This window comes from Histomonas meleagridis, assembly GCF_020186115.1.
Source record: "Histomonas meleagridis strain 2922-C6/04-10x chromosome Unknown contig_24, whole genome shotgun sequence".
Classification (NCBI taxonomy): domain Eukaryota; phylum Parabasalia; order Tritrichomonadida; family Dientamoebidae; genus Histomonas; species Histomonas meleagridis.
In genome coordinates, this window is record NW_027150826.1 from 49,223 (window position 1) to 77,130 (window position 27,908).

General features: G+C 31.7%; 13 protein-coding genes across 13 annotated transcripts; 6 read left to right on the forward strand and 7 right to left on the reverse strand.

The window, feature by feature from the left end:
- Positions 1-136: 136 nt before the first annotated feature.
- On the reverse strand, positions 137-721 carry GO595_003911 (small GTP-binding protein; the record flags this gene model as incomplete). The annotated part of the gene is made up of 1 exon (XM_067916984.1): positions 137-721. One exon carries the CDS (start codon positions 719-721, stop codon positions 137-139), a length of 585 nt encoding a protein of 194 aa, XP_067775806.1.
- A 1,892-nt stretch (positions 722-2,613) lies between these two features.
- GO595_003912 (uncharacterized protein) lies at positions 2,614-4,392 on the reverse strand (the record flags this gene model as incomplete). Its single annotated transcript, XM_067916985.1, has 1 exon — positions 2,614-4,392. The coding sequence occupies one exon, from the start codon at positions 4,390-4,392 to the stop codon at positions 2,614-2,616; it is 1,779 nt and encodes a 592-aa protein (XP_067775807.1).
- Positions 4,393-7,630: 3,238 nt separating this feature from the next.
- GO595_003913 (uncharacterized protein) lies at positions 7,631-8,806 on the forward strand (the record flags this gene model as incomplete). The annotated part of the gene is made up of 1 exon (XM_067916986.1): positions 7,631-8,806. The coding sequence occupies one exon, from the start codon at positions 7,631-7,633 to the stop codon at positions 8,804-8,806; it is 1,176 nt and encodes a 391-aa protein (XP_067775808.1).
- Positions 8,807-8,949: 143 nt separating this feature from the next.
- On the forward strand, positions 8,950-9,405 carry GO595_003914 (40S ribosomal protein S13; the record flags this gene model as incomplete). The annotated part of the gene is made up of 1 exon (XM_067916987.1): positions 8,950-9,405. The coding sequence occupies one exon, from the start codon at positions 8,950-8,952 to the stop codon at positions 9,403-9,405; it is 456 nt and encodes a 151-aa protein (XP_067775809.1).
- Positions 9,406-9,595: 190 nt separating this feature from the next.
- GO595_003915 (nitroreductase family protein) lies at positions 9,596-10,141 on the forward strand (the record flags this gene model as incomplete). Its single annotated transcript, XM_067916988.1, has 1 exon — positions 9,596-10,141. One exon carries the CDS (start codon positions 9,596-9,598, stop codon positions 10,139-10,141), a length of 546 nt encoding a protein of 181 aa, XP_067775810.1.
- Positions 10,142-10,160: 19 nt separating this feature from the next.
- Positions 10,161-11,252, reverse strand: GO595_003916 (Flap endonuclease 1; the record flags this gene model as incomplete). The annotated part of the gene is made up of 1 exon (XM_067916990.1): positions 10,161-11,252. One exon carries the CDS (start codon positions 11,250-11,252, stop codon positions 10,161-10,163), a length of 1,092 nt encoding a protein of 363 aa, XP_067775811.1.
- A 530-nt stretch (positions 11,253-11,782) lies between these two features.
- Positions 11,783-13,483, forward strand: GO595_003917 (denticleless protein-like; the record flags this gene model as incomplete). Its single annotated transcript, XM_067916991.1, has 2 exons — positions 11,783-11,967; positions 12,358-13,483. 2 exons carry the CDS (start codon positions 11,783-11,785, stop codon positions 13,481-13,483), a joined length of 1,311 nt encoding a protein of 436 aa, XP_067775812.1.
- Positions 13,484-14,026: 543 nt separating this feature from the next.
- Positions 14,027-14,638, reverse strand: GO595_003918 (small GTP-binding protein; the record flags this gene model as incomplete). The annotated part of the gene is made up of 1 exon (XM_067916992.1): positions 14,027-14,638. One exon carries the CDS (start codon positions 14,636-14,638, stop codon positions 14,027-14,029), a length of 612 nt encoding a protein of 203 aa, XP_067775813.1.
- Positions 14,639-15,053: 415 nt separating this feature from the next.
- GO595_003919 (PP2A-like phosphoprotein phosphatase) lies at positions 15,054-15,959 on the reverse strand (the record flags this gene model as incomplete). The annotated part of the gene is made up of 1 exon (XM_067916993.1): positions 15,054-15,959. One exon carries the CDS (start codon positions 15,957-15,959, stop codon positions 15,054-15,056), a length of 906 nt encoding a protein of 301 aa, XP_067775814.1.
- Positions 15,960-17,115: 1,156 nt separating this feature from the next.
- GO595_003920 (regulator of nonsense transcripts 1) lies at positions 17,116-19,497 on the reverse strand (the record flags this gene model as incomplete). Its single annotated transcript, XM_067916994.1, has 1 exon — positions 17,116-19,497. One exon carries the CDS (start codon positions 19,495-19,497, stop codon positions 17,116-17,118), a length of 2,382 nt encoding a protein of 793 aa, XP_067775815.1.
- Positions 19,498-20,011: 514 nt separating this feature from the next.
- On the forward strand, positions 20,012-20,581 carry GO595_003921 (uncharacterized protein; the record flags this gene model as incomplete). The annotated part of the gene is made up of 1 exon (XM_067916995.1): positions 20,012-20,581. The coding sequence occupies one exon, from the start codon at positions 20,012-20,014 to the stop codon at positions 20,579-20,581; it is 570 nt and encodes a 189-aa protein (XP_067775816.1).
- A 1,965-nt stretch (positions 20,582-22,546) lies between these two features.
- GO595_003922 (uncharacterized protein) lies at positions 22,547-23,371 on the forward strand (the record flags this gene model as incomplete). Its single annotated transcript, XM_067916996.1, has 1 exon — positions 22,547-23,371. The coding sequence occupies one exon, from the start codon at positions 22,547-22,549 to the stop codon at positions 23,369-23,371; it is 825 nt and encodes a 274-aa protein (XP_067775817.1).
- A 2,641-nt stretch (positions 23,372-26,012) lies between these two features.
- On the reverse strand, positions 26,013-27,407 carry GO595_003923 (UTP--glucose-1-phosphate uridylyltransferase family protein; the record flags this gene model as incomplete). Its single annotated transcript, XM_067916997.1, has 1 exon — positions 26,013-27,407. One exon carries the CDS (start codon positions 27,405-27,407, stop codon positions 26,013-26,015), a length of 1,395 nt encoding a protein of 464 aa, XP_067775818.1.
- Positions 27,408-27,908: the final 501 nt, after the last annotated feature.

The following is a 27,908-nucleotide window of genomic DNA, read 5'->3' on the forward strand; positions in this document are numbered from 1 at the left end:
CAAAAAAAAACAAAACCAATTACAAAACATTGCAATATTTCAAATTAAAAAACTTAATGGTTTTTGTTAGTTCTCAAAAAAAAATTGATGATTCCCACCAAAACCAATTTTTACATAAAAAAGAAAACAATTGATATTAGCAACATTGTCCCCCTTCTTGTGATTGAGTAAGCTTTTTGCTTTTGCTTTTATTTCCTTCTTTGAGAGTTGGAAGCTTAGTTAACAAAAAATCAAGAACTTTATCGATTCCATATCCAGTTTTAGCAGAAACTTCGAAGAGAGGATATCCAAATTGGGCTGCCCAATCATTTGCTTCACTAAGTGTCAACTCGTGTTCATCTGTTAGATCAGACTTATTTGCGATAACACATAAAATTGTATTTTGCCCAGCGATCTCATAGAACATTTCAATCCACAAACCTAAACTTTCGAACGAAGATTTGCTTGTTAATGAAAAAACAACAAGTGCTGCACAAGCATTTCTCAAATATATTGGTGCTAAAGATTTGAATCTTTCTTGTCCTGCTGTATCCCAAATCTGAATGCATATTTTGTTTCCATCTTTTTCTTGTTCGATTTGTTGGTAATTTGCGCCAACTGTGCTGGGTTCATTTTGATTAAATGATTCACCTACAAGTCTATTTGTTATTGATGTTTTTCCGACTGATTCTTCACCTATTGTAACAACACGGTATGGCACATCCAATAAATCCGATTGCATATGATTTTTTGGTGTTGCAGTTGTATGTAAACTTATCAATGTTCGACCACCAAACGTTCAGAATTTAACCCTCCTTTTATGAAAAAGTTAGAACCGTAAAAAAACCAAAAATTAATTCAATTTTCTTCGTACGTTTCAAAGAGTTTGGTCATTTGCAGAATGAGGTTAATTTTTATAAAGAATCTTAAACTGACTCGCACGTTATTTAAATAATTTGCCATAATAAAGATCAGAGACGAAATTTTTTACTAAAGTTTCATGAATAAAAATGAATTTTCGCAAAAATTATGAAACTTAATCAAAAGAAAGACTTTTGACTGAAATTATTTCTTCTGAAAACCAATCAAGCGCAATTCAATTAACAGAAGCTTTAACGATAATCTTGGCTGAACGTTTTCTCCAGAAATTTGTTAACAAATCCAAAAAACGTTTTAATGCATGAAAAACAAAGATCTCATTTTAAAATTAATTTTACTCTTGTTTTATATAAATACTTTATGAAACATAGAGATGTAATTTCAAATACTACATCAAATATAATTTATCGAGAAAATCTAAGAGAATATATTAATTCTTTAAAATGTTACCAGCGTCAAACTTTGAATGAAATTCATATTCAATTTCCAGAACATATCACAAAGAGAAATTGAAATTGAATACTTCAAAAAAGTATTTTACAGATGGAACAACTAAAAGGGACTCAAGTTGGTCAAATTCGCAAGAAAAAGAGAAAGACATTCACCAATGAAGAGGATCAAAAGCTTATTCAGCTTGTACAGGAGTATGGTATGAAAAATTGGGATTTTATTTCTTCTAAGATTAAAACTAGAAATGCAAGACAGTGCAGAGAAAGATGGAAATTCTATTTAAACCCAAATGTAAATTGTTCTCCATGGACAATAAGTGAAGATCATATTTTATATGAGAAATATAATATGCTTGGCCCAAAGTGGTCCTTAATTTGTAAGTGCTTCTGTAACAGATCAATTAATAATGTGAAAAATAGATGGAATTCAATAATGAGGAAAATGAAAGCATTAAACATGAATGTAAATTCAGAAGAAGATTTTTACTTTTGCGCAAGACTAATAACAAAGCATCCATCTAGTTCTCAACTAGATAATGATGAAAATAATCAAGTATCAATTGATACGAAAAGTAAAGACGATCAGCAATATGATCCATTATATTTCTATCAGATTAGTAATTTATTAAACCAGCTTAATGAGCATGTATAAAGTGGTCATTTATAAATTATTCTTCAATAAATCCTTGAATTCCAAATTTCATTCCTGAGTTTTCAGTTTGCATTTCAATTGGCAAATGGCAGCGGCTTTTGTGCAATTTTGAAGCAAAAAAAAATGTTGGTTATTGAAATTGGCATAAACCCCCCAGTTAACATTCCGGTTAATCGGAACAAATTGTGTGGAAAACTTCGGTTTGATATAATCTTATGAATTTTCTGAGATCTAAATCAAAATAACGGGTTTCTATTATGAAAAGCAAATAAAGTAGTCAAAATGTTGATAAACAGCAAAACAAAATTCCTCAATCTAAAGAAAAGCATCTCTTTTTATCATGATAAATCCTTCAATGCATGCACACGCCTATGTAAAAATTATATGAAATTAGTAATGCCAAATGATCATACTTTCTTATAAGAATTGTCATATTAGTTAATTATTCAAGAACAACCAGAGAATGCGAATTCTCTAATTCCTGTAATTTAAGATGGGACTGAAATATTAACCACCAAACTCCAATCTAGAAGTGCAAAATCTCCAAATGTTACTGCCAAATTTGTATTTTCTTCTTTAGAAATTCCTTTACAATAAATAATTTTAATTTCATTCGAACAAATCCAATTTTCGGAAAAATATCATTTTATAAAATCAACTATTCAAGAACGCGTTCAGCTTCAATGCCCCTTCACTTCCCTCTATTGTTTCCACGAAGAATATTGCGGCCTGTCTCATCAGCACCACGTTATTGAGCAGCTTCTCTCCGTACGACTGCGTCATCATTCCTGAAATTGCCTGAAAAGCTCTGAACATATATTCCGTCTTCGATATGAACATATTTGGCTTTGCCTTATGCACCAAAAAGACGACTGTTGGGAACAGTTCGTTTTCGCCAGCTTCGGGGAATATTTCGAACAGCACCTTTTGTATGTTATTTCTTGCGTAAGATATTTCTTTCAAGTAAAGCAGAACGGAGTTACATTCGTATGCGTCATGAATACGATTTATACTTATGTCGAATCGTGACGTTTCGTTCTTAAGTAATTGTTTGAGCTTAACATTGTCAATGTCTTCAATTAACTCGTCGGAAAGTTGGGAAAACTTTTGGTCGAATTGTTGCGTATCTGGTAACGCTTTGATGAACAATGGATATGTGCACTTGTCCATGAAATGCAAAAGAATACTTTCGGGCAAAACGTCAAAATGATAGTTGTAGGTGGTGGTGAATGAGTTCCATCGATTTTGGATCTCGGAAAAAGTCGAAGTAAATGTTGATAATGATTTAAGTTGGATTGCACGAGTGAAAAAGTCGTTCTTTTCATAGCAAGTACAGACAAGACAATACTGTATAAGAAGATTGTAGTCATAGGATATGGTGGAAAGCTTGTCAAGGAATTGTTTCATGATGGTAAATATCGTTATGAATTTTTGGAGCTCAGAGGTGGACTCTTTGAGTTGGCTGGATTCACCTTCAAGAGAATCTTTGAATGACGTGATTAATTTGTCCATTTGAAGTTTGGAATTAGTCTTTTCTTCATATTGTTCAACAAGATATTGGAAAATTTCAAATTGTACTCGAGCTTTCGCTGATCGGAAGCTAGACGTATGGTCAACAAGACTTTTTAAGACTTCATCAAGTTGCATATTATTTGGAATTACACTAGCTTCGGCTAAAAGATCATGAAGAACACTGTGTATTTGCAAAAGAGAATCATTCGATTGGGAAAGTTGTCCACTACCTTTTAATCTCGCAAGATCTTTAACAACAAGTAAATTGTATTCGGATGGCGGTTTTAGCGGTTGTGGAGTTTCGTTTTTACAATTTGCAACAAGAAGTGCAATGATTTGGACGTCATATGTTGTGAGATAAAACACTCTAGAGTACACAGGAAGAAGCTCTGTTGCTTGGTCGTAATAATTAGTTTTATTCGCTTTGCGAAGAATTTCTGAAAATTGATGGACAAATTTTGTTCGTTTTGCTGCTTCTGTAAGCAATATTGCCGCAGCTTCAAGACAGTCAGCATCTTCACCAATTTGTGAAAAACCATATATGTAGGTTGATACAATAAATTGTTTGAAAAAAGAATGTTTAAGGATCTTGTATCCAAGGTCCTTTTGTAAAAGGTATTTGACTATGAGAGGACATTGTGAAATGTATCTTTCAGCACCTTTAAGAAATTGTGTCAAAAAATCTTCTGCTTGTAAAGTACTGTTAATACTGGATAAGTGAATTGGAATTGTTTCATATATTTTATTGGTGAAAAGTCTAAACTCAGGAATGACAAATAAGGCTCTGCCAAAAGAATATCCTATTTCCTTGATTGATTTGGTTATAGAAACAATGAAGTCAACGTATTGCTTCTGTTCCTCAGTATGAGAAAGAAGCCCAAAGATTGATGGGATTACACTAAAGGTAAGTAAATCACGCATTTCAGGTTGCTCAACTCCAAGTTTAAGAATTTCAGTTTGAAAATTAATAGGCTTGTCCCTAAGGAACTTAATTGAGTTTAGGATTACAGTAGATTTTCGATCTTCTATTGGCTTATTAATATTTTTGCTTTGGAATAAAGATGAGAAAAATGATGGGTCGATTTTATTGGTATGAATGTCGCGATAGTAATAGTGACAAAACAAATGAAACTTCTTTGTTGCAAGTACTTGATGTATTATATCGAATAATTTTTGATTCAAGTTTTCAATTCGCTTGGAGTTAAAAGACTCAATAATCTGCCCTTGCTTTATTTTTTCTTGGATAGAGCTCAGAGAGAGGTTTGGAGTGTTTTCCATTTTGAGAAAACCGTCTGTAGACTTAACGGTTTTATTTTTTTTTAGAAGTTTTATGAAATGTATAAAAAATATCCACATTTTTAATAAAACTATACACCATATCCTAAAATAAGAAGAAACTCTAGAAGCACGTTTCGTTTTGTTGAGTAAAAAAAAAAAATTAATTAATGATTTATCTTATAATTTTTAAATTAAATAATAAAATTATTTTATTTATTATCTAGCTTAAAGAAGAAATGATAGATCATAAAGAAAAAACAATAGATTAATGAACAGATGAACATTATGATTTCCTTAAAATTCAGTTTTGATTTTCCTTTCCTTCTATCTTCAAAGGTTATGGGTACTTCTTGGAATGACTCTGCAAAGTACTTTGATAGAAATGCTGCTTCAAGTTGAAATGAGAAACCTGTCGCTTTTGAGTATTTAACAATGTTAGAAAATACATTTCTTGAGTATAATCTGAATGACCCTGTGATATCAGAATTAGGTATGCGCAATATAAATTTCCCGATGAAATTCGCTGCACTTGAGATAAAAGTTCTCTTGTAATCCCAACCTGAGACACCACCATCACCCGTATATCGAGAACTGAATACAACAGAGGAGTTCGAATTGTCAAGAGATTTGAAAAATTCAGGAATGTAAATTGGGTTATGGGAAAAATCTGCATCCATTATCAAAATATAGTCTCCCTTGGACCTTCTGAAGGCATGTCTGTATGCAGAACCGATCCCGAGTTTGGCTTCTCTTTCCAATAAATGAACATTTTTATTTGGGTATTTAGAAACTATTTTAGCTGTTTCATCTTGGCTGTTATCATCAACAACAATGATTTCAAAATTTGTATTTGAAATTTGCTTAAATGTTTCAAATAATTTATCAAGTAATTGTTTTATGTTTTCTGCTTCGTTATAAGTTGGAATTATTACAGAGCACATCTTATTCGTGCCTTTGGCTTCAGTCATGTTTGGCTTTGTTAAATCTGTCCAACAGTCGTTAGTAAATAAAAAAAAACTTTCTCAATTGAGGCATTCTTTTACATTCAAATTTCAAAGAAAAAAACTGCCACCCTACACAATTTTTGCCGCTTTTTATTTGATGAAATTGTCTGGGAGATAGTCGCTGGGACATGAAGAACGCCACTGTTTGTGGCTCACATACTTAGAACAGCATTCTTTTTTAGACTCATCATATGTGATGTAGTCTAGTCATGAAAGGAGCATTAGAATTATGTGAGAAGGAAAAAACAAATGACTTTTTTTTGTAAATATTTTGAAGATCAAAAAGATTTTTTTTCAAGAGGTATTATTAAAAAAAAATGTTGTTTTAGGATAAAGCTTGAGCCATAACCAGTGAAAACATATTTTTGTTTGTAAATTTGAATAAACATTTGAAGTCTCAGGCTAGCAAAATTCAAAATGATATTTTGCGAATTGTATAAACTACACAGTCGTTTACTTGGCAAATCTATATTTGCTATTAAGCTAAAGCATTTGATTCATGTTTTGCTGTAAAAAATATTACAATTCCAACATATGTTCAAAGCTTTACATCTGGTAGAGTATTTTCAAAAATGTTTTATTCTTGAAGTTATTAAAGTAGAAGAAAAAAATACAGTATATTCTTATCATGAAATTGATAGAGTTTTTTATTTAAAATCATGGTAATTTGCCTTTCTTATGTGCAAACCAATAGCAAATAAAAATACTGAATCATTAATACAATTACAACTATCGATGAATATGTGTTTAATAATCAAGTTATACATCCAATAAAAGGTGCAATTAATGTTGATACTATTGGAAATTATGCATTTGAAAATTTTAATGCATTAAAGAGTTTCGAAACTAATTATTGTGCATTTTATGTTCATCGATTCAAACAATTGTTTTATCAGATAATGTCAAAGCAATAGAAACTTTTGCATTTACAAATGTTCAAGTTTAAGTTCATATAGTTTTAGTAAATCCTTTCAATTATTGACATCTTTAACTGAAGCTAATATTCTTAGCTGTACTCAAACAATTGGTGCACATACTTTTTAACATCGTGAAAAGTACAATACCTGAAACTATTAATGATTATACATTTTCAAATTGTTATTATCTTTCATTCATTTACAGCTGAAGAAATGTAGTTGTATTTCATTAAATCAGATAATACTTGGTGTAAATATTGCAAATTGATAGAAGAGCTTTTTCTTATTTTAAATTTACAAGCTTTGAAGATCCTGATCAAGTTAATATGACAATTAATGATTTTGCATCAATACAACTTCCAAAAAATTTATGAACAATTGACAATTATGCATTTTATGGATGTGAAAACGCAAAAATTCCATTTAATGAAAACATTTCAACAACTCTTACGGATTTGTAAGTTGTACAGCATTTGATACGCTTAAACTTCCATCAAATCTCAAAACTATCATGTACATTCTTTATTTGTTACATTTGAAACGAAATTTCGTAACACTTGAAATTCCATCATTATCAAGTATACTTTGGACAATGTATTCCTAAACTGGTCAATTCATTGTTATAAATATTTGCTTATGAATAAAACAAAAAAAAATTTTTTATTATGAAAATAAAAATATTTTATATGAATTAATGAATTTGCAAAAGGATCATATTATCTCAACTAACATTTCATAAATTTATCAATGAAAATATTCCGAAAGATAAAAATACATTCTGTGCACAGAATGTATTTCGAGTTACTTATATAAAGAATAATTTTAGGGCTTACAAAACATACATACGATAGAAATTTGAATGGCTTTGGCGTTACATGTATCGTGTTTGGCTTTTTCAAAAGTCCTATCGTACTGCTTGTTCAAACAGTTATAACCGTTTTCCCAGGCACATATCACTGAATGTTTTTCTTTTTAATAGGATTAACTCTCGGAGCAACTACTGATTTTCAATATATTTATTTTGACATGAAGGAAGTCTGTCCTAAGGTGACTGAAGTAACACCAGAAATGAAGGAAGAGTATAATAATTGTTCTAAAAATTATGCTCCAGAATACTGCGAAGTACTTGGAAAGATCATTGACCTTTATCCAACTCTTGATCTTTATTGCCCAGAATTAACAGAAGCTTCGACTATTGGAAATATAATCAGCAAGAATGCATACATTGGCCCATTTTCTAGTACCCCTGACAACCCCGTTGACCTATCACCCTCCTCTGCCAAAAAGAGTGTTTATATAGGCTATTACATGAGTAGTCTCCAAACCGATGTTGTTTATTATAAAAATCAAGATTTAACCAACTCAGTATCGCAAATTATTTTCAGCTCGCACAGTACGGAAATCAATGGGACAATCAAAGTTCCCAAAGCAGTTTTATATCATACACTATTAACAGGCAAACTTGAAACTGACGAACTCTACACCACTGATCTCGCCCAACTCAACGAATCCACAGCATCTAGTAAAACATTTATTATCAATGACAAACTCACATCCATCAAAGTTGATTCTAATCAATTAACACTTGAAGTTACAGATGAAGACGAAGAAACCACTGAATATGTCATACCAAACTCCCAAACATCCAAAGTAAGTATTATGGTCGATCCATATATTTCAGACTCATATGATATCACAATAAATCTTTCTGATAATGTCAAGACTCCACAGCCAATCAAAATCATCTTTGACCAACCATTCTATGGATTCTTTGAGAATTTGGTTAAAAACTATTATCTTTTTGAGAAAGTGAAATTGCATGGAGTCACTGACATTAAGCCATTCTTAAACGCTAAAATCGGTTTCGTTTTTAATGGCAATTGGAAGGATACGACCGGATTTAGTTTGACACTCGGAAGCTCAAAAGCAAATCAAAATAAAATTGACACAAAAGGAATTCCAAGTTCTGTAAAATATGAACTTGTCGAAGTTAACACATTCGAACCAACATCATCGAGGAAGCCAATGATAATTGCATACGTATCGGTAATTATATGCCTTGCAATTGGCGTGATAGCAGTTATAGTCATCGTAAAGGATAAGTGCAAGAGAAATAAGTACGATCCACTTAATTAACAAAAATAGTAAACAAATCACCAGCAATATAACGATCATTTTTGACGGTTATGTAAACGATAGATTCACAAATTCATTTCATGTCGTGATATAACTTTTTGAATGAAAAAAGGAGTTTTTTCCGGTTTGGTCAACCTTTCGAAATGGGTCGTCTCCATTCTCCTGGTAAAGGTATTTCTGGTTCAACAATCCCATACCGCAGAACAGCACCACATTGGCTCCAACTTTCTGGTGAAAACGTTGTCCAACTCATTTGTGACTATGCTAAGAAAGGAATCAGACCATCACAAATTGGTGAAAAGCTCCGTGATAGTCATGGTGTTGGCCAAGTTCGCGCAGTCACAGGCAATAAGGTTCTCCGCATTCTTAAGGCTAATGGATTAGCACCAGCTCTTCCAGAAGAATTATACTATTTAATCAAGAAAGCAGTCAACGTTCGTAAGCACCTCGAAAGGTCTAGCCACGACATTGATGGCAAGTACCGTCTTATTCTTATCGAATCCCGTATCCATCGTCTTGCTCGTTACTACAAGGCAAGACGTATAATTGCACCAAACTGGAAGTACAACGCCCAAACAGCATCTGCTCTTACTGCTTAAACTACATCTGATGTGAAATTTTAATTTTCTTATTTAATCATTACACATTATTCTTAAATTGAAATCACGTTTCTTTTCACCAATGATCTTTGATGTGATCATTTGGAAAACACATTTTATTCCAAGAAAACATTTTTGTTGTTTAGCGACAAATGTCAAAGAACTTTTTCACATTAATAACCGTCAGCAAATGGATCAGGTTCTAAACAGAAGAAGCTGCAGAAAATTCATCCGTGATCAAAAAGTCCCACGCGAAGATATTGAAAAGATAGTCAACGCGGCGCGTAACTACCCATGCTCTCTTGGAAACCAAAATGTTGATTTCCTTGTCATCACAAATCAAGAAATCATCGATAAAATCAGTTCTCAGGTTCACCAAGGAACCCCTGAATTCCTTAATTACCTTGATGCCCGTAAAGAGAAATATTCACTTCAATCTACAATTTGGTGTGATGCTCCTTGTGTCATCTTCGGGATCTATAATAGTGAAAAAGGCAAACGTGGTGAAACAAACTGTGGCGCAGCTATGGTCTCTGTCATTGATGCTGCTGTCGAACTTGGTTATGCAACTCTTCCAGTTTTAATGGCATCTAATCCACCACAAAACAAGTTCACATCTGAAATTCTTGGAATCCCTACCGACCGCATTGGTCTTTCCGTTGCAATTGGAAAGCCAGATCCAAGCTTTAAGCCAGACGAGAAAACCACAAAAACCCAAGTTCACTTCATTGAGTAAAGTACACAAAAATTATTTGTCACTTTTTATTACTTTTCGGCGCTTTCTTTGGAGGCAACTGTGCTTTCTTCTTTGGTGCTGAAGGCATTACAGAGAAAAAGGAATCCATTCTGGTTTGTTGGCCTCCTTGTTTTGCCTTGATAAGTTTCTGTGCAATGGATTCAACTCTTCCTTGGTTGAATCCTTTTTCTTCTACAAGAAACTTGATCATTTCTTCTTTGTTAGGCTTTCCCCATTTGAATACTAATCCTTCTGTGACAACTTCGTGATGTAAAAACATATCACGAGCTGATTGATAATCAAAATCATCAGGCACTGGATACTTATTTTTGTCAATCGTTTTAACTACATTTTCGATAGTTTTGTGTTGCTTAATTAATTCATATGCACGTTTTGGACCAATATTTTTAATGGTATTTGTATAATCACATCCACACAAAATACAAAAATCGATAAATTGTTCATGTGTAAGCTGTGTTTCTTCAAGAACTTTTTCATAAGAGATGGAGACAATCTCATCGGGTTTGGCAATATGACGAATCAGAACTGGAGTAGCATGAGCAAGTGAATCCATATCTTCTGTAGCTGTGGCTTCAGCAAGTCCAGCTTTGCATAAGGCAGCACATTCTGCTTCAGCTTCACATGGTGCTTCAACATATGGGATTCCCATGCACTTGAGAAGTCGCTTACATTCCTCTACCTGCTGTGGGTCCATACGAACTGTTCTTCTACTAAAACGATTGATATCTTCTTCATTTCCAGCTTCAATTGCAGCTTCAAGTTGGGCTTCTGCTTCTTGCCTTCTTTCAGCACGCTTTTGAAGTTCGGCGCTTTTAACTTCTGGTGGTTTTCCATCAAAAACATATATTGGCTTGATACCATTAGTAATGAAATTGACTGTTCTTGTTAAGATACCTTGGAGATGTGATGTGGTATTTCCTTCTTCGTCAACTAATTGATTTCCAATATGACGAACAGAAACAAGAAATTGATAGATTTGTAAAGATGCATCTATTGCTATTGTTTTCCCCATTAATTGATCAATTCTTATTTTTTTAATAGCCGATGGGGCATGTTTTTCTATAAATTTCATGAGATTCTTTACTCCCATTATGAAAAAATTAAAAGATCGCGGAAAGATATTTAAACGTACGTTATCAAATCCACTTTTTCAGAAAAATCGAAAGTTAAACGGCATCTTGTAACTTTGTTACATCGTTCAATAACTTACAAATTTTAATTGTGTTCTAATAATATTTCTGTTTAGTAATTTCCCACATTTTTGTTTATTTTTTTTTTATTAATAATTTAATTTCTTCAAGTTAATGTCATGAATTTTAGAGACTCTTTTTTAAAATCATTTTCTAGTTACATTATGTTATTCTTTAGAAAATAACAAATAAAGGACGCTTTCAATTTTTTTTATGGTTCTAATACTATTATTTGAACACGAAATTCTTTTACTTTATAATATAACAAATAATTATTTTGCTTAGTAGAGTGGATAAGCATGTCCAAAACTAATATTATCATATGCTTTTTGGGAATCGTAGGTTTTTTTAAAAAAATTGTCTTTTGCTCAAAACTTCTATCTTCAACTATAAATATCGAAACTAACATTTTTTACCTCACAATAATTTCATGTCAGAAGGGGATATGGCCAATGGTGAAGCACCAAAAGAAGAAGTTCAAGAAGAGCAAAATAATGGAAACAATGAAAATAACGAAACAACCAATAACCAAAACGAAGGAGAAACAAATGAAAAAACTGATAATGAAAAGAACGAAGAAGCCGAGAAGCATAAAGATGAAAAGAGGAAAGCTCGGTGTATTTTCCTTTAATCAAGTTTAATTAAAAAATTCATTTTAATCTTTTTGGAAATAATATTCTGATTAAATCTGGTCATTTCATCTCAAAATTTTGAAGTTTTCAGAGAAACACTGAGATATTATCTATATAAACACAATTATTGACAGTGTAAACAAGCAAATTTTATTTTGCCTGAAAACTGAATCAAAAATTCCTGACTTTTCTCTTTATCAATTTGTAAGATTTCTTCTTACTCAAAGCTACAAGCATATATTTCGATTTGAGACCAAAAAGGCATTGCATTTTGTTGTAGCTAGCATTGTATTATTGGAAATTTATAGGACAACATGTTGAAATTTTTATTCTAGATCTGTCACTTTTCCTTTTGTATTCAGCCTCTATTGAGAGAAAACATACCAAGTCCATCTGCATTAATAACGGGAAGAGCAATAGCATACCAATATTCTATTGATTTTACACCAGCATCTCGCTTTGTTATCCCGAAATTTAATGAAGAAGTGACTTTGATTCGCCCTTATGTTGCCAAATTTTCTCCTCATGAATTTCTTTTCCTTGCAATTGCAGGAGAAGAAGGAGAAATTTCATTTGTCAGAGGACAGGAAGCATTGCAACAACAAAAACCTATTTATAGCGTTGATTCATTTTCAGTTGTTGATAATTCAATTTTCGATCTTGTTTTTCTCAATAATTCGAATATTATTGTAGTTGGTACTGGAGAGCAGTCTGTGATTTTTATTGATGTTCAAAAATGCGTTCCTATCAAATCATACATTAAACATCTCGGAACTGTTCTTTGTCTTTCCAATCTTGGCGACAATGTTTTATCAGGCGGTCGTGATGGGAGTGTTTATCTTTGGGATTATCGTCAAAAAGATCCCATTTCATATATCCAATTAAAATCCCAACCATCCATTCTTTCCATTGCCTCTGCATCACCGACGTATTTCTTCACATCTGATAGTCATGGTGAGCTTCTTTGTTGGGATTCTCGCAATCTTAAAAAACCGTTTCCAATTTCAATCCCAGAACAGAACGCTCGTGTTCCAATTTCCTCTCTAAGCATATCACCCAACCATAAGATCCTCGCCTCTATCTCTACTAATAGCTATATCACATTTTATTCTCTCGATAATGACTTTTGTTACGTAACTCAGCATTGGCCAAACGTCGGATCCTTTTACATACGCTGTTGTTTCAGTCCGTGCTCGAGGTACTTATTAACAGGGTCATCGTCAGGCGCATTAAATGTGTTTAAGGTTGGGCAGAATGAAACGCCGCAAGTTTTCATTTGTCATACATCTGCTGCAACGTGCGTCGAATGGAATAAAGAATCGTTCGATACAATTGTGTCGTGTTCAGATGATAAAACTACGCAACTATGGACATCTGAATATAAAGCAGTCGAAGGCGAATATGAAATGGAATTTGTGCCTGTGATAAATGTGAAATCTGAAGAGAAATCAAAGAAAAAGAAAAACTTAAGAAGCACAACGCTGTTTGACTTCATGTAATTGTTTGTAAACATTGTTTTTATTTCTAGAAATGTTTATTTTGATATAAATTTAAACCAAAATTAGTTGAAATGTTTTAATTTTTACTTATTATCTATCGATCATAACGATCCATGAAAGCATTTTCCAAAATTATTTATGATGAAATAATTATGAGCATATTTGTCTGTGAACAATTTTATTTTTATATTTTCGATTTATGACGGAAAATTAAATTATAAAATGTTTTCATATTAATATTGCAATAAGTAAGCGTTGCTTACTTAATATGCGTATATTCGACTTTGAGCACCATGCGCGACAAATACCTATCGTTTACAGTTAACTGCTAAATTTGTGCAGCTAAAACTTCACCCGAACGTCAACCACTAAATAAAATACGATATGTCAAAAACAAGTTTTTGTATAATTTACATGGTTATAAAGGCGATGGGGGAGTTCTTTTCAATTACATCTGTCAAATTCTCAGAAAAATTGTCAGATTTGCAAACCGAATGAACGATGGAAAATCACCAAACTTAACAGAAAGATAAGATGTTTATTTTATGCTTGTGAACAACTACATTTATTCTCTTCTTCTCGAAGAGTGATATCTGAGGGAGGTGGGTTTTCGGTATCTTTTTGTTGAGATGCTTGTGCTGATCTGAGAGCTTCTTCTGCAGCAGAAATAAAAAGGGAGTCAATCCCTTCCCCTGTTTTGGCAGAAACAAAGATTACGTTGTTATATTGAGATGAAAATTTTTCACTAAGGATGGTAATTTCTTCAGAAGATTCTTCCATGTCGATCTTATTTAAGGCTATAATAATAGGTGGAAACTCACCAGTTTCATTGAGTCGGTTTTTCCATTTGTCTATACTCTGTATTGATGATTCATCAACAACAGATGCTACAATTATGCAAACATCAGTGCCACGAGTGTACATTGAAACCAGCGAGGCGAATTGTTCTTGTCCAGCAGTGTCCCATATTTTAAGTTCAACAGTCTGTTCATTAATTTTTACATTTGTTTTGATATGTGATGTCCCAATCGTGGGATTCATCTGGAATGTAAAGCTACCCTTTGTTCTCCTAAGAACAATCGATGTTTTCCCAACGCCAGAGTCTCCGAGCATGATGACTTTGAAGGAGGGAATTGATCCATAATTCTCATACATGAAAGCTTGCTATAATAGAAAAGTGACATTGCCGAAATGTTATGTGAAACACCGTTACGATTAACAGCCAATAGTAATGGTAAGCTCAAAGTGTTATTACCAATGGTTATCAAAAAAAATAATCATTACACATTAAATTTTTCTTTTTGTCTATGATTTCATTTTTTTTTTTAGATTTCATTTGACTTAAAAATGAAAATGTCAATCAATCAGAATAATAATTTGAGTTCTGCATTCAAATAACACAAAGTCTTGAACACTGAAGGAAAGAATAAATAGAATTAGAGTTTCTTCTTTAATAAATAAAGAGAAACATCTCAATCAGCGGTGAACATCACAACCGCTGCATAATTATCACTTTTGAAATAGTTTACAAAAATAAACATTTCATTTTTTAAAATTTATTGAAATGAAATCAAGTGAATTTATAATATTCTGGAATGTCTTCACAATTGTCTTCAAGCAATCTAGGAGTAGCAAATCTTATTTCCTTTCTTCGAAGCATTTCATCAAGTTCTAAAACACCTGCAAGATTTCCACATCTTAAGCAATAATCAGGTGCACTGAAAATTGTAACTAATCCATCATCATGAGTATATTCTAATCCTCCCATTACGAGTTGGTGAGCACGTGCTGTTAATTCTAAACCATTATTTTCATTCCATTGTCTTGTGATATCAGATCCGAATTGATATCCTGCATCACGACAAGAAGGATGAAAACCTCGTGTAGTGCCTGGATCACTCCATAAAACATCGCACATTGGTCCATCATGTGGTGCTTCTCGGAAACGATCAATTTTTTCGATATCTTTAATTGTTTTAATTTCGGGACTTAAGCCACCATGAACGCATAAAATCTTGGATCCAACATGAGCTGCCAAAGGTAAGTAATTAAATGTTTGAGTATATGTTTGCCAAACTTCATCATTTCCATATCGAGCTACAACTTCATCACGGAATCCGAAATGTTGAGAGATGCCTGAAGACTCATGATTTCCACGGAGGAGGGTTATTGAATCTGGGTATTTAAGTTTCAAAGCGAAAAGATATGTAACTGTTTCCACAGATTGACTTCCACGATCAACATAATCTCCCATGAACAAATAATCTGTATATGGGATTGGGCCATTAATTCTAAAAAGTTCAATCAAATCTGTGAATTGTCCATGGATATCTCCACAAATTGTAACTGGTGGATTAACTTTAACGACATTTGGAAGTTTCTCGAACAGTTTCTTTGCATTTGTTGTAACGTAGTTTATCTCTTCGACTGTTGGGAACCCTCCATCTTCGATTTTCTTGATGATATTGTCGAGCATCTTCGAGTAAAAGTTTTGTAATCGGTTAATTTGACACAAACCGAAACTCGGCACACAAATTTGAGGGTTTATGTAAAAAATTCAATTGTTTCAATATTTTGACGTCCAAATAAACGTTGTGATAACTTAAACGGCCGATCTGGAGAAGAATGGTAATACTTTATCGCACAGCTCGTCCACCAGTTGTTTACAAGGCAAGAATTTGTAGCTGTGCTTTCCTTTTTCATGTTTTATGTCTTATAGTACAATATTTATTACCTGTTTTAGCATGTATATTTTACGTTATTGATCAATCAAATATTGCTTTCGATACAGAATTGCCAATGGTAATACCTGGAAATATAATACAATTTATAGCTTTTGATTCTAATGGAAATTCAATCAATTATCCTAGTGATGATTTTAACTATCCACTATCAATTAAAAAAATTCCAAATTACTCTGGAAATAAACTTTCTGATTGGACGATGTCCATCAATATTTCAGATCCAAATTTAAACATAATATCAGCAACAGTTATATTTAATTACACTGTTAAAATTCGAAGATTTGCCAATAACACCATTAAATCCATTGGCACATTCACTTCATCATTTCCATTTCCTACTAATCATATTAGTTGTTCTGGCATATTGACATTTGAACAGAATGAAATTCCAAGTTTTCATGGGCGTTTTGAAGAAACGACTTTTGATCCGATATCATTCCATTCATTATCTGATTTATTAGAGCAACAAGACAACACGAGCACACTTTTCTACGTTGATTGGACTGAGCCGATAGTTCACTTTGGGAAATGGCACTCGTTTACAATTGAATTAAAGATAAAAGTTACTGAAATAGAAATGGTGCACACGATACCATTGATTTCGAGCATCGAATCAGTGATAATATTATATCTTTCTACATTATTATTCACATCGATTGTTCTTAATTGTGTACAGGGATTTGTTTATCGAAACGGAATATTAAAGAGTTGGAAAATCCAAAAATATCTTCCAACGACACCAAATTAAATATAATTCATGTGTAAAAATTAAAATGTTAAAACATTTGTCTATAAATTCACACGAATAAAATTCCATAAAATCAATTTCAACTTTTAATTGTACAAATAATAAATAGTGAAGCAAACACATGTTTACTCATTCATTATCTATGCAATCATATCATCATTTCCAACATTGTCCATTTCGTCGTCATCGTCCTCCATTTCATTTGTTGTCACAAGTGGTGTAAAAGTCGAAGGCACTAACGAATCGACGTCTTTACCCTCGACGAAGACTTTTTTACTTATACAATGCTCAATGTACTTACACCACAACTTATTCTTCGCGAAAGTCTTTGCGTCGCCCAACGTAATGAGTCCATATTTTGCTCTTGTCAGCGACACGCAAAGTCTTCGTTTATCCTTTAAGAACCCGATATCGAACGAATCATTTGCTCTTACGCAACTAAATATGATGAAATTCTTTTCTCTTCCTTGGAACGCATCGACAGAAGCGATTTCTAATTCGTCGAAGAATTCCTTTTTAATGTTCTTACAGAAGTAAGGCAAAGTTTCTATTAGATAAGTTTGTTGTCCGACATAAGGCGTAATGATACCAATGTCTGATGACTTAACATTATTTAAATACATCTTTTCAAGTATCGATGCAATACATATAGTTTCATTACGACTAATATATGAAAGTCCGAACTCATAATTCTCTTCTTTCCCAAATACGTTCCAAAACATGATCGGATATAATGGGTTCGGCCATTTGATGACTTCTTTTTCCCATTTACGTTGCTCATCTTTTATCCCATTGTTTAATAAGTTCATATAAAACGCTGAAGATGGAAATTCGGATATCGATGAATGCATTCGATATTGCGTACGTAATATAATTGGATGGACTTCAAGTAATATTAGGCGTTGAATTAATGGAATATCATAACGAGCTTTGGCTGTATCACGGGATAATATAACAGGGCCAAGTTGACAATGATCGCCAACAAGAATTGTTTGTTGCGCATTATGTGTTAACGATATTAATAAGTCGGGATCTAAACATTGGCCACTTTCATCAAAGATTACAACTGGAAATGTTATGTTTCGTAATCGTGCACCACCAGAAGATGTACATGTTGCACATACTACATCACTAACTTCAATAATTTCATGTTCAATGTTTGTGACTTTTCGTTTGTCGTCTTCATTGGTTGATTCTAATAACTTGATAAATGATTCACCATACATTTCTTTGGCTTTCTTTCGTGTGGTTAATGAATCAATTTTATCATCAACAGCTTCCCGTGATGTACTTAAAACTCGTGTGACTTTAACACCAGTCTCTGCTATACGTGAGGTGGCAAAATCTGCTGCTACATTAGATTGCGCACATACTAATATGGGATAAATACCTGATTGAACAAATGAATATGCTAAGGCAGCAATAACGGTCGTCTTGCCGGTCCCCGGGGGGCCCTGAATCAGGGTGAACCGTTGGGAAAGTGACACTTCACATGCGCGCCTTTGAAATTCGTTAAGTTTGGGGAGGTTCGGCGGTTGGAAAAACCGTGCTTTGTTTTTCTTGAGTTTGTTATGATGTCGAAGCTTCTCTGTACAACCTAAGAAAAGATCAAGAATAAGCCAGTGAAGTGGAGGACGTTCTCGTTGAATTGCTTGAAGTGCAGCAAGTTGTCTCTTGAATGGAACATCACTCATGACAACATTCAATGTTATTCCATTTGTATGGCCATAAAAAAGGGATTTAGAATGAAAATGAACACTAATCGACATGTTGTTAGAACGATGATAAACAAAACCAATTTCGGATATTTCATTTTCTGAAAAAACAATGGATGAACCAAGTGTTGTAAGCTTGAAAAGCTGTGGTTGAGCTTTAAAGGATACATCTGTTTCATTTATCCAATCAAGAGTAATTCCTCCAAATCGACGAGATTTTTCTTGTCGAGATGATTCTTCTTTTTCGGCTTTAACATATTGAATCATTCGATCTGTATAATCCTCAACTGAATCATACTTGATTTTGGATGGTGGAAGTGATGATGAATTAGTTTGCTTCCCTAAAAATTCCTTTATTTGTGATTTGATCTCAATAACTTTAAGCATTGGAACTTTTTGATATTCCTCAGGGTTAGGAATTCTTACAACTTGCGGATAAATTTCGTTATTGGAAACCAATGGCATAAATATATCGTGTTTAACATTTTTCTCTTTAAGTGATTCATCAAATTGGCAGGGTGAGCGGCATGCAATAAAGATATTCCCGGATTCAGAAAAAATAAACCCAAGACGAAAAATGTTTGTTGAACCGCAAATATAACACTTGAATGGTATAGATGAATATTTGTTTTGAGGTGGGAGAGAAATTGTGTCGCTTTGAATGGAACGGAGATGATGAATTATATGACTTTGTGATGTTGCACCTTTTCCATTACAAAAATAAAGACCTGTTGTAGGACACCTTACAAGACAATCTATTTGCTTGCACCCGCAGTATTCACAGTGTGGTTGATTGTTTTTTTCCATTGGTTCCAGAGTGTTTAGAAGGACCTTATCCAGATAAAAATTAGGGGAACGTTAAACAAAAACCGAAAACTTAATTCAATGCTAAAATAAACCAAAGAAATTTTTGCAAAATGTTAGCGGTTTATATATGAACGAGGAACTTTTATTATATCTAAGAGAGAGCAAAATTGATATAAATAAATTCGTAGAAAACACTTCAAACTTTACTTGCATTGGTACATATGTTACTTCTGGTAATATCACAAAAGAAGGTGTTCAATTATCATTTAAGTATTCTTCAAATCAATGGAATATTAATTTCTCAGAAAATGATAAAGTTTTTAAAACAATTCCCGTGAATGGTTTAAGTTGGTGTTATCATTTTACTTTTATCGAGTTTTCTTCATCTATTTATTTCTTTTCTTCTCATTCAAACATTCTCTCAATTCTATCAGCAGTAATTACAGTAATACAAAATAAGATGGATGTTCCTTGTTCAGATTCACCTCATTCTCATTATCAAATTATCGTTCTTATGCATGATAAAAATTTGGCAAAAATCAGTGAATTACATTCTAGTGATATTGAAACTGAGGTTAGCTTTGTTAAAGAACTTCAACCTCTACGTATTTATTCTGTAACTCATGGTTTATATGTTATTTCAGCAACAGTTATTCCATATTTCCCTACAACCAGAAACGAAAGCGAAAAGCAAAAATTGGCTTGCTTGTTCCCATCGAATCTTCCAGAAGCAGTTTTTCCTCGATATGATGATAATGCATTAATCCAAGGAATACGCGCATTGATTACCAAAATAGATTCCTCAAAAGCGATTCTTGATGTTGATGAAGAGGCACCTCTTGAACTGACCAAGCAAAAAATGATGAATGAAATTCAGAAAATGGAACTTCAAATAAAGTTAAAAAAGGAAGACCTGATCTATCAAATGAATGACAAACAAAATCCATTAATGGAAAACATTGTTAAAACTGTTTCTATTTCGAATTCAATTTCGGACTCCATCAACTTTAACGGTCAATACTCAATTCCTGGAACTGATGTAGCTGCACAAATACGAAAACTTGCAGCTGAAATACCATCTTAACTTCCGAATATGGAAGATTTAAAAAGCGTCTATTCATTTTTATAATGAAATATCGATATTGAGTTATGTTAGTAAAACATTTTCTGATTTTGGGTATAAAATAATTTTTAATCATTTAAATACAAATAATAATATACATAACGTTAATTAACATTTGACGCTATTTGATTTTTTAAATTTCTTAAGAAGAAAATTTGTTAATAGAAAGTCAAGATGAAATAGAAATAAGAAAAATAATAAAATTCTAAATTTACAAATTTAAAATAATTATTGAACTTATACATTCCTGAAAATTTTTAAATTACATATAAACATATCATTGAATTGTTTCATTATATAACCAAATATTTATTTAGTTAATTTTGATGAATCCTTTTTCATCATCAAAGTAAAGGTTTAAGTTATCACAAGAAATCTGCTTAAAGTACTGCACACACTCATTTCTTTTCTTTAAGAAAGCCACATTCATTGGAGTCAAAAACATGAAAAACGAATACCTTCAAATGAAAAAATGAAACATTATCTGTCGCATCAATTTCCGCTCCATAATGAACCAAAAGTTGAACAACATAAACGTTACCTCTAGCAGCAGCATAATGTAATGGCGTTTTACCTTTTGAATCAATTATAGAAACGTCAGCGCCTTTTGTAAGTAAAATATCACACATGTCATAAAAACCTCTTTGACATGCGTAATGTAATGGTGTTAAACCTTTTTTATCTTGACAACTCAAATCAGCATCGATTTCGATCAGTTTTTCCAATACATCTGCGTTCCGTTTAGAAACGCAATAATGCAATGGATAAATTCCTTTTTTGTCACATACTTGTTGTGGGCTTTGTTTTATGATGTATTCAATCAATTCGATATTATCGTTTTGAATTGCTTCAGTTAATAATGTACTAAATGTTTCAAAAAAATACCATTAAATGTGAGAAAAAAACACCCATATGTTGGTTAATATCACAATTAACTGATAAAAAGAAATCAACAATATCAAAATGATAAAAATGTGCAGCAAGATGTATTGGTGAAAAACCATTACGTGTTAAAAGATTTATTGGTGAGCCATTAGACCATAACCACTGGCATACCTTTAAGCGGCCATGCTTGGCTGCAATATGAATGGGATAAACATCGATTTTAGATGTGGATGTTGGAATTCCATTTTGTTCAAGTAGCAAAAAAAGATTAATCGTACCATTATATGCAGCAAAATGAGCTAGAGAACGAAAAAAAATAAATAAACGCCTGAAAATATTAAGAAAAAACTGAATCTTCATGTTTTACATTATGTTCTGAATAACTAAAAATGTAAGCTAAACATTTAATTGCATTGAAGTATGCAGCAATGTCGCTAATATATGGTCTCTTTCTGAAACAAACTGGCATATCATTATATGTTGTTGCAAAAACTAGATTTACAGTTGAATATGAAAAAATGAGTTTTTTGAAACTTTCAATATCATCTTTTTGAAGTATTGGTATAAGATTTAAAGCATCTTCATCCGATAGAGTTTGTTCCATTTGGTTCAAAACCAGATTTTACAATTAACGTATGCTGAATAAAAAAATTTCTTGTTTGTGTAAATCTCTCTATAAAATGGGTAAATAATAAATAAAAGGGTTTTCCAAACTTATGTTTCTAAGGTCGTGGAATGAAAACTAAATCGTGTTTTTTCAAAGAAAATGAATAAGATTTTTTTTTATTAATTTAAAATAAATAAACAATTAATTCATTTGGTAGCAATAGTTTTTGACTACATATGTTATATGTGTGAAATAATATGTGTTGATGAATACATAATTATTATTGTTTTGAAATTTATAGTCTGGTAACAAATATTAGCATCAATGTTTTCTTTTATATTGTTTAAAAAGATACTGACGAATAAGAATGGAGTGATTTATTTTCAACATCCTGCTTCGCGTACGTTAGAAAATAAAAAAATTGGAAAGTTACCATGGAAACAAAAAACAAGAGTAGTGAATACCAATACACATACACTACTAGAGAAGCCACACAGAATAGGTCATTTGATCAAAGCTCAAGTCTTGTATCGCGCTTAACAGAATATTCATCAAAACTCAGTTCAATTGAAGAAAAACAACAATCACTTCTTATGCAACAACTTGACTCACAAGAGAATGAAATCAAAAATTTATGTCAACAATTCGAACAAATTCAAGCATTAAAGCAAACAAATGAGCAAAAACTTCTGGAAGTTAATCAAAACTTTCATTCTCTTATACAGAGTTCATTAGAAGGGCAAACAGCAAGTCCTAAAATCAAAAAACTTGCTGAAGAAAATCAAAGATTAATGATCAAACTTACACAACTTCTTGATTTCAAAGCAGCTGAATCACCAAATTCGGATAAAATAAAACAACTAAAAGAAACAAAGCGTGCGTTGAAGAAGCAATGTAACACAGCCGAAGAATTTATTCGTAACAATAGCAAATTTGAGAGAGAAGAAGACAAAGTAAAAATACACAACTTGCAAAGAAACTCTTCTTCGCTTGCATCGGAACTGCGGAAATATAAAAATGAAATCCAAGAAGTTATACAATCACAGAAAACAATTAGAGAAAGTGATGCGTTCCAAAATTATTTAGCAATATGTAAAGAAATTGAATTTGCTACTGCTAAAAAAGATAACGAAATCAAATTACTTCGTGAAACAATTAAACAAAAGAAAACTAAACTTGAAAAACTGAATTTTATTGCAGAACAAATTGAAAATGAGATCCAGAAAACTCAAGAATCTCTGCATTCATTCCAAATTTGATTTGTTTTGATTAAATTTTTTGTTTTTGTTTAATAAAAGGTTCATAATTCATATATTTTTAGATTGTTATAAGAGTTAAAAATCAATATTTTTTTTTCGAATATTGTATCTTTAATCACCCAGTGTAAGGATTTGTTCCATTGTTTCTTTAATTATTAAAAAATATTTTTATTTCGGTAACTGAATTTGCATCATACAAGAAAAAGTGTTTAAGCATATTAGGTTTTGGAAAAGTCAAATATTTTGTAAATTAAAACAGTTTTTATTATTTTAGCTAAGTGAATTTTATATTTTATTCAATAAAAAAATTAATTGATGTAAATAATCAATGAGAATACAATTGTATTATATAATCAAAAGAATGAGCTTCAACAAAAGAATAAAAAAGTTGTTTATATGGTTAATATTTTCAAAAAATATTATGAAATTTCATGTCAAAAAGAAAGGTCATGATAGTAAAGTAAAATCAGGATGAATAATTCAAAAAAAATAAAAGATTTTTATTTAGAAATAATTTTAATGTGAAATTAACCTACAACATTGAATAAAAAGGAAGAAATACTGAAGCAGGTATAGTTTTGAAGATTTTAAACAGATTTTATTTAACAGAATATCAACTCAAAGCATTTCAAAAATATAATAATATTTCATCAAATTATATGAATTAAAGATTACAATTCTTTGGAAGGTTATATCAATTTAAACACATAATTTTTAAATAACTTATAAATTTTGCAATATTTTAATTTCCAATTTACCTCTAATTGACATTAATTTTTAAGATCATTGCATTTAAAATATACTTCAAACAAAATAGTTTCATATTTAATTAACAATAATTATATTCATATTTTAACAAAACTTTCTTCCTTGAAATCTTTAACAAATGGATCATCTTCTATATTTGGCATTTGGTTAACAACAAAAAGTGTTTCATCAGTTTTTTCATTTGATTCACTTGGCACATTTTCATTTTCATTTTTTTTACGGAAACGAACAATCAAAACAATAAGAAGGAAAATAACTAAAGCAACAACTAAAACACTAAAAGCAATTATAACAGCATTACCATCTGTATGCTTTTCTCCAATTATATGTTGATTGTGACTTAAAACTGTGAAAAAATGCGAATAAAAAGAAAAATATGTTGAATAATGAATGACTGTGTAATTATAATAAATAAATTCAGTGATTAAATAAGTGAAAGAAGAAGACATCATTGAAAGGACACATGTATTTGATCTAACTAAATAATTTATAATTTCTCCTGTAAATGATATAGTAAATTTTAATGTTAATGTACATGTCAATGTAGTAAAAACTTCAAAAGAATTATCTAATATAAATGTGTTAGAATTTGTAAATGGTAATGATTGTGAAAATGTATTAGAATTAGTAAATGGTAATGATTGTGTAAATGTATTAGAATTAGTAAAGGGTAATGAGTTTGTAAATGTATCTGTTGCAAAACACCCAAAAACGATTTCATTAGTTATACTGAATCTACCAAAAGTTTTATTTTGATATATATTTAATACCATGATTATAATATTATTTGGAACTAAATCAAAAGCATTTTCACTAATTGCAGGTTCTATTCCTCCATTAAAGGAAATACACTTAAGGGAAATGCAATAATAAAATGAATATATTTCAATTACTTTTACATTTTCTCCTATAAATACTGTAGTTAAATAAGTACAAGCAGAAAATAAACCATGAGGGATTATTGTTACTTGATTTGATATAGAAATTGATTTTAGCCTTAAACAAAGGCCAAATGCATAAGAACCAATGCTAGAAATATTATCACCGTTAATAATCTCTTCTAAATTAATAGAAGCATAAAATGATGTATCTCTAATAGAAGTAATTGTTGAAGGGATTATATATGTTTTCCTTTCTTTACCTGCCGGATAAAAGAAAATAGTTTGAACATTTTTATCATAAAGAACATCATCACCATTGAAATTACAAAAATTGGGATTATTTTCCGATACTTTATAAAACTTAATACCAGAGCATACCGCAAAAACATCTTTACCAAAGGATGCAACTGAATCAGGGAAAGTTATACTTTGTAATTTATTGCAATCCCGAAATACACGATCTCCAAATGTCTGCACATTTCTTCCAAAAATAATTGATTCTAAATTTTGACAAGTTCCAAAAGCATTAGATTGAATTTCTATTATACCATCACCAATGATAACTGAAAGTAAATTCCTCCATCCATAAAAAGCATTTGTTGTTATAATTGTAATACCACTCTCAATTACAATATGCAATGTTAAATCTTTGTACTTTGATCTTTCTTCAAATTCACTTAAATTAGTAATTGTAAGAGTTGATGTATCTTTGGAAAATATTTCATATGTATTGATGAAAAAAACAATAAAAATTAATGGAAGAAAATTATTTTTAAAAATCATATTAATATATGATTTTGTTGAAATATAAATCATTTTATATAATATAATTTATCATAAAAAAACATCTAGTTAAATCATTAAAAAATTATTAAATAAAAAAGAAAATGTATTAAATTCTTTTCCTAAAACAACATATAAAAATGAGAAAAAACTCGAAAAGATTTCCATTTTATGTAATTTATATGTAAAACATTACTCAAAATTAATTTTTATTCACCATTGTAAGTGCAATCTTTCAGCACTAATCCATCAGGCAAAACCAATTTCTTTCCATTCTCAGCCTTAATTATCACATCACCCTCAAGCACAATGTTCTTACCAAATATCACATCGCCCTCCACAACAAGTTTCTTTAAGTTATAGATACTTGGCGGGCACTTAATCCTCTTTTCGAAGTCCTCAATTCTTTGGAACTCTTTTCCTAACGACACCGCTGGCAAACCGCTGGTTGTACGTTTAGGATTCAAAAGGAGCTCTGAATTTTCGTGTTTGATGTACAAGTCGGAGCGCATCAGCAACAACTCGTTACATGCTTTAACAGGCATAAACCTTCTTCTTGGGACTTTAATAGCAATCGAGCGCTCGAAGCTTTGGATTGCTGATCCACAAGCAGATTCAAGCTGTATCACTTTTCGGCCTTCGAATGTTTTATAGTTCTTCATGACATCGATTTTTAATGTGTCGTTTTGGATCGCTTCCTTAAGTTGTAAGAGATTAACCCATAAGTTATTCGCATGGAAATAATGAATTGCAACATAATCGTCCATATGATCGGGTGGGACTTGTGCAGTTTCTAAAAGCTTTAAATGTCCTTCATAGTATATGGGCATGCCACCTTTCCATTCTTCTGGGGTTTTATCAACAGTTTCGCATGCATATGGAATGTCATCTTTGAGTACTTTGTTTAATATTTTGAGGTCAATACGTGCGCCAAGGTTGTCTATGTTGGATATCATCATGTAGCGCTTGCCTTCGCGGATGAATTGATCCAAAAGACCAGACTCATCAAGACAATGATAAACATCGGCATGGCCTGGAGGATTCCACATGGATAAAGGTGAGTCTGGAGATGTTGGCACTGGCTCATATGTATCTTCATATATCCTTGGGAACTTGTTTTGATTAAATGTGATGATTTTAAGCCCTTGTACTTTCTCAATAACAGGCTCCATAAGTTTGTCGGTGTTAAATGAGTGCATGAGAACAAGTGGAATGTCAACATTATAACGTGAATTAAAATCTTTCAATTGATCAACAACAATGTCAAAGAATGTTTGACCATTTTGACAAACAATGAGTGACTTAGGACAAGTGCATCCCATTGTAGTGCCAAGACCACCATTTAATTTGACAACAATTAATTGTTTTAAGATTTCTTGTGGGTTTTCAGGCTCTGGAATTTGGTCATAAGGAAACATTTCTTCGTCCTTAAGAGGAATAACTTTGTTCCAATCAATTTCAATGTTCCCTGAAAGAAATGCTGATTTAAACATAGAGATTAATTTCTTTTGGGCGCCTTGAGATAATCCAAGAGGCTTTATTTTCTCTTCGAATTTAGCCATACCTGCATCAGGATCTGCTTCAAGAAGTTGTCTTATACTCATGTGATATGAAAAGGAGAATGAAAAGTGCTACAAACAAACTCAGTCAAAATAATAGGTGCATTTTAATTAACGTTCTTCTTGACTTTAGTAAATTGATCGTTTTGAACTGAAAAAGTTGAATTAAATTTATTGAAATTTGAAAGCACTTTCATTTTTTGTAAGAGCTCTGTTCGTCTAACAGAAAATATAAGTAACAGAGATACAAACAAAATAAAGAAACAAATAAATAGGGTATAGCTTGTATTATAGATGGCATAAATGTCAAGCTTATATTATAACTCTGTGATGAGAAAATACGCTGTCAAAATTAAATAATTGATTTATCTCAATGTACATTTTGTATTTCATCATTCTAAACATATAAATATGATGAATGTTACCTTCTGACAACAGTTGTAACACATTTTTGCCTTTAAAGTCACCATTTTAGATAAAAAATTACTGTGAATTGTTTTTAGTGATATATAAAAATTATGTTGGGGTTGGCGGATTTCTCTGATG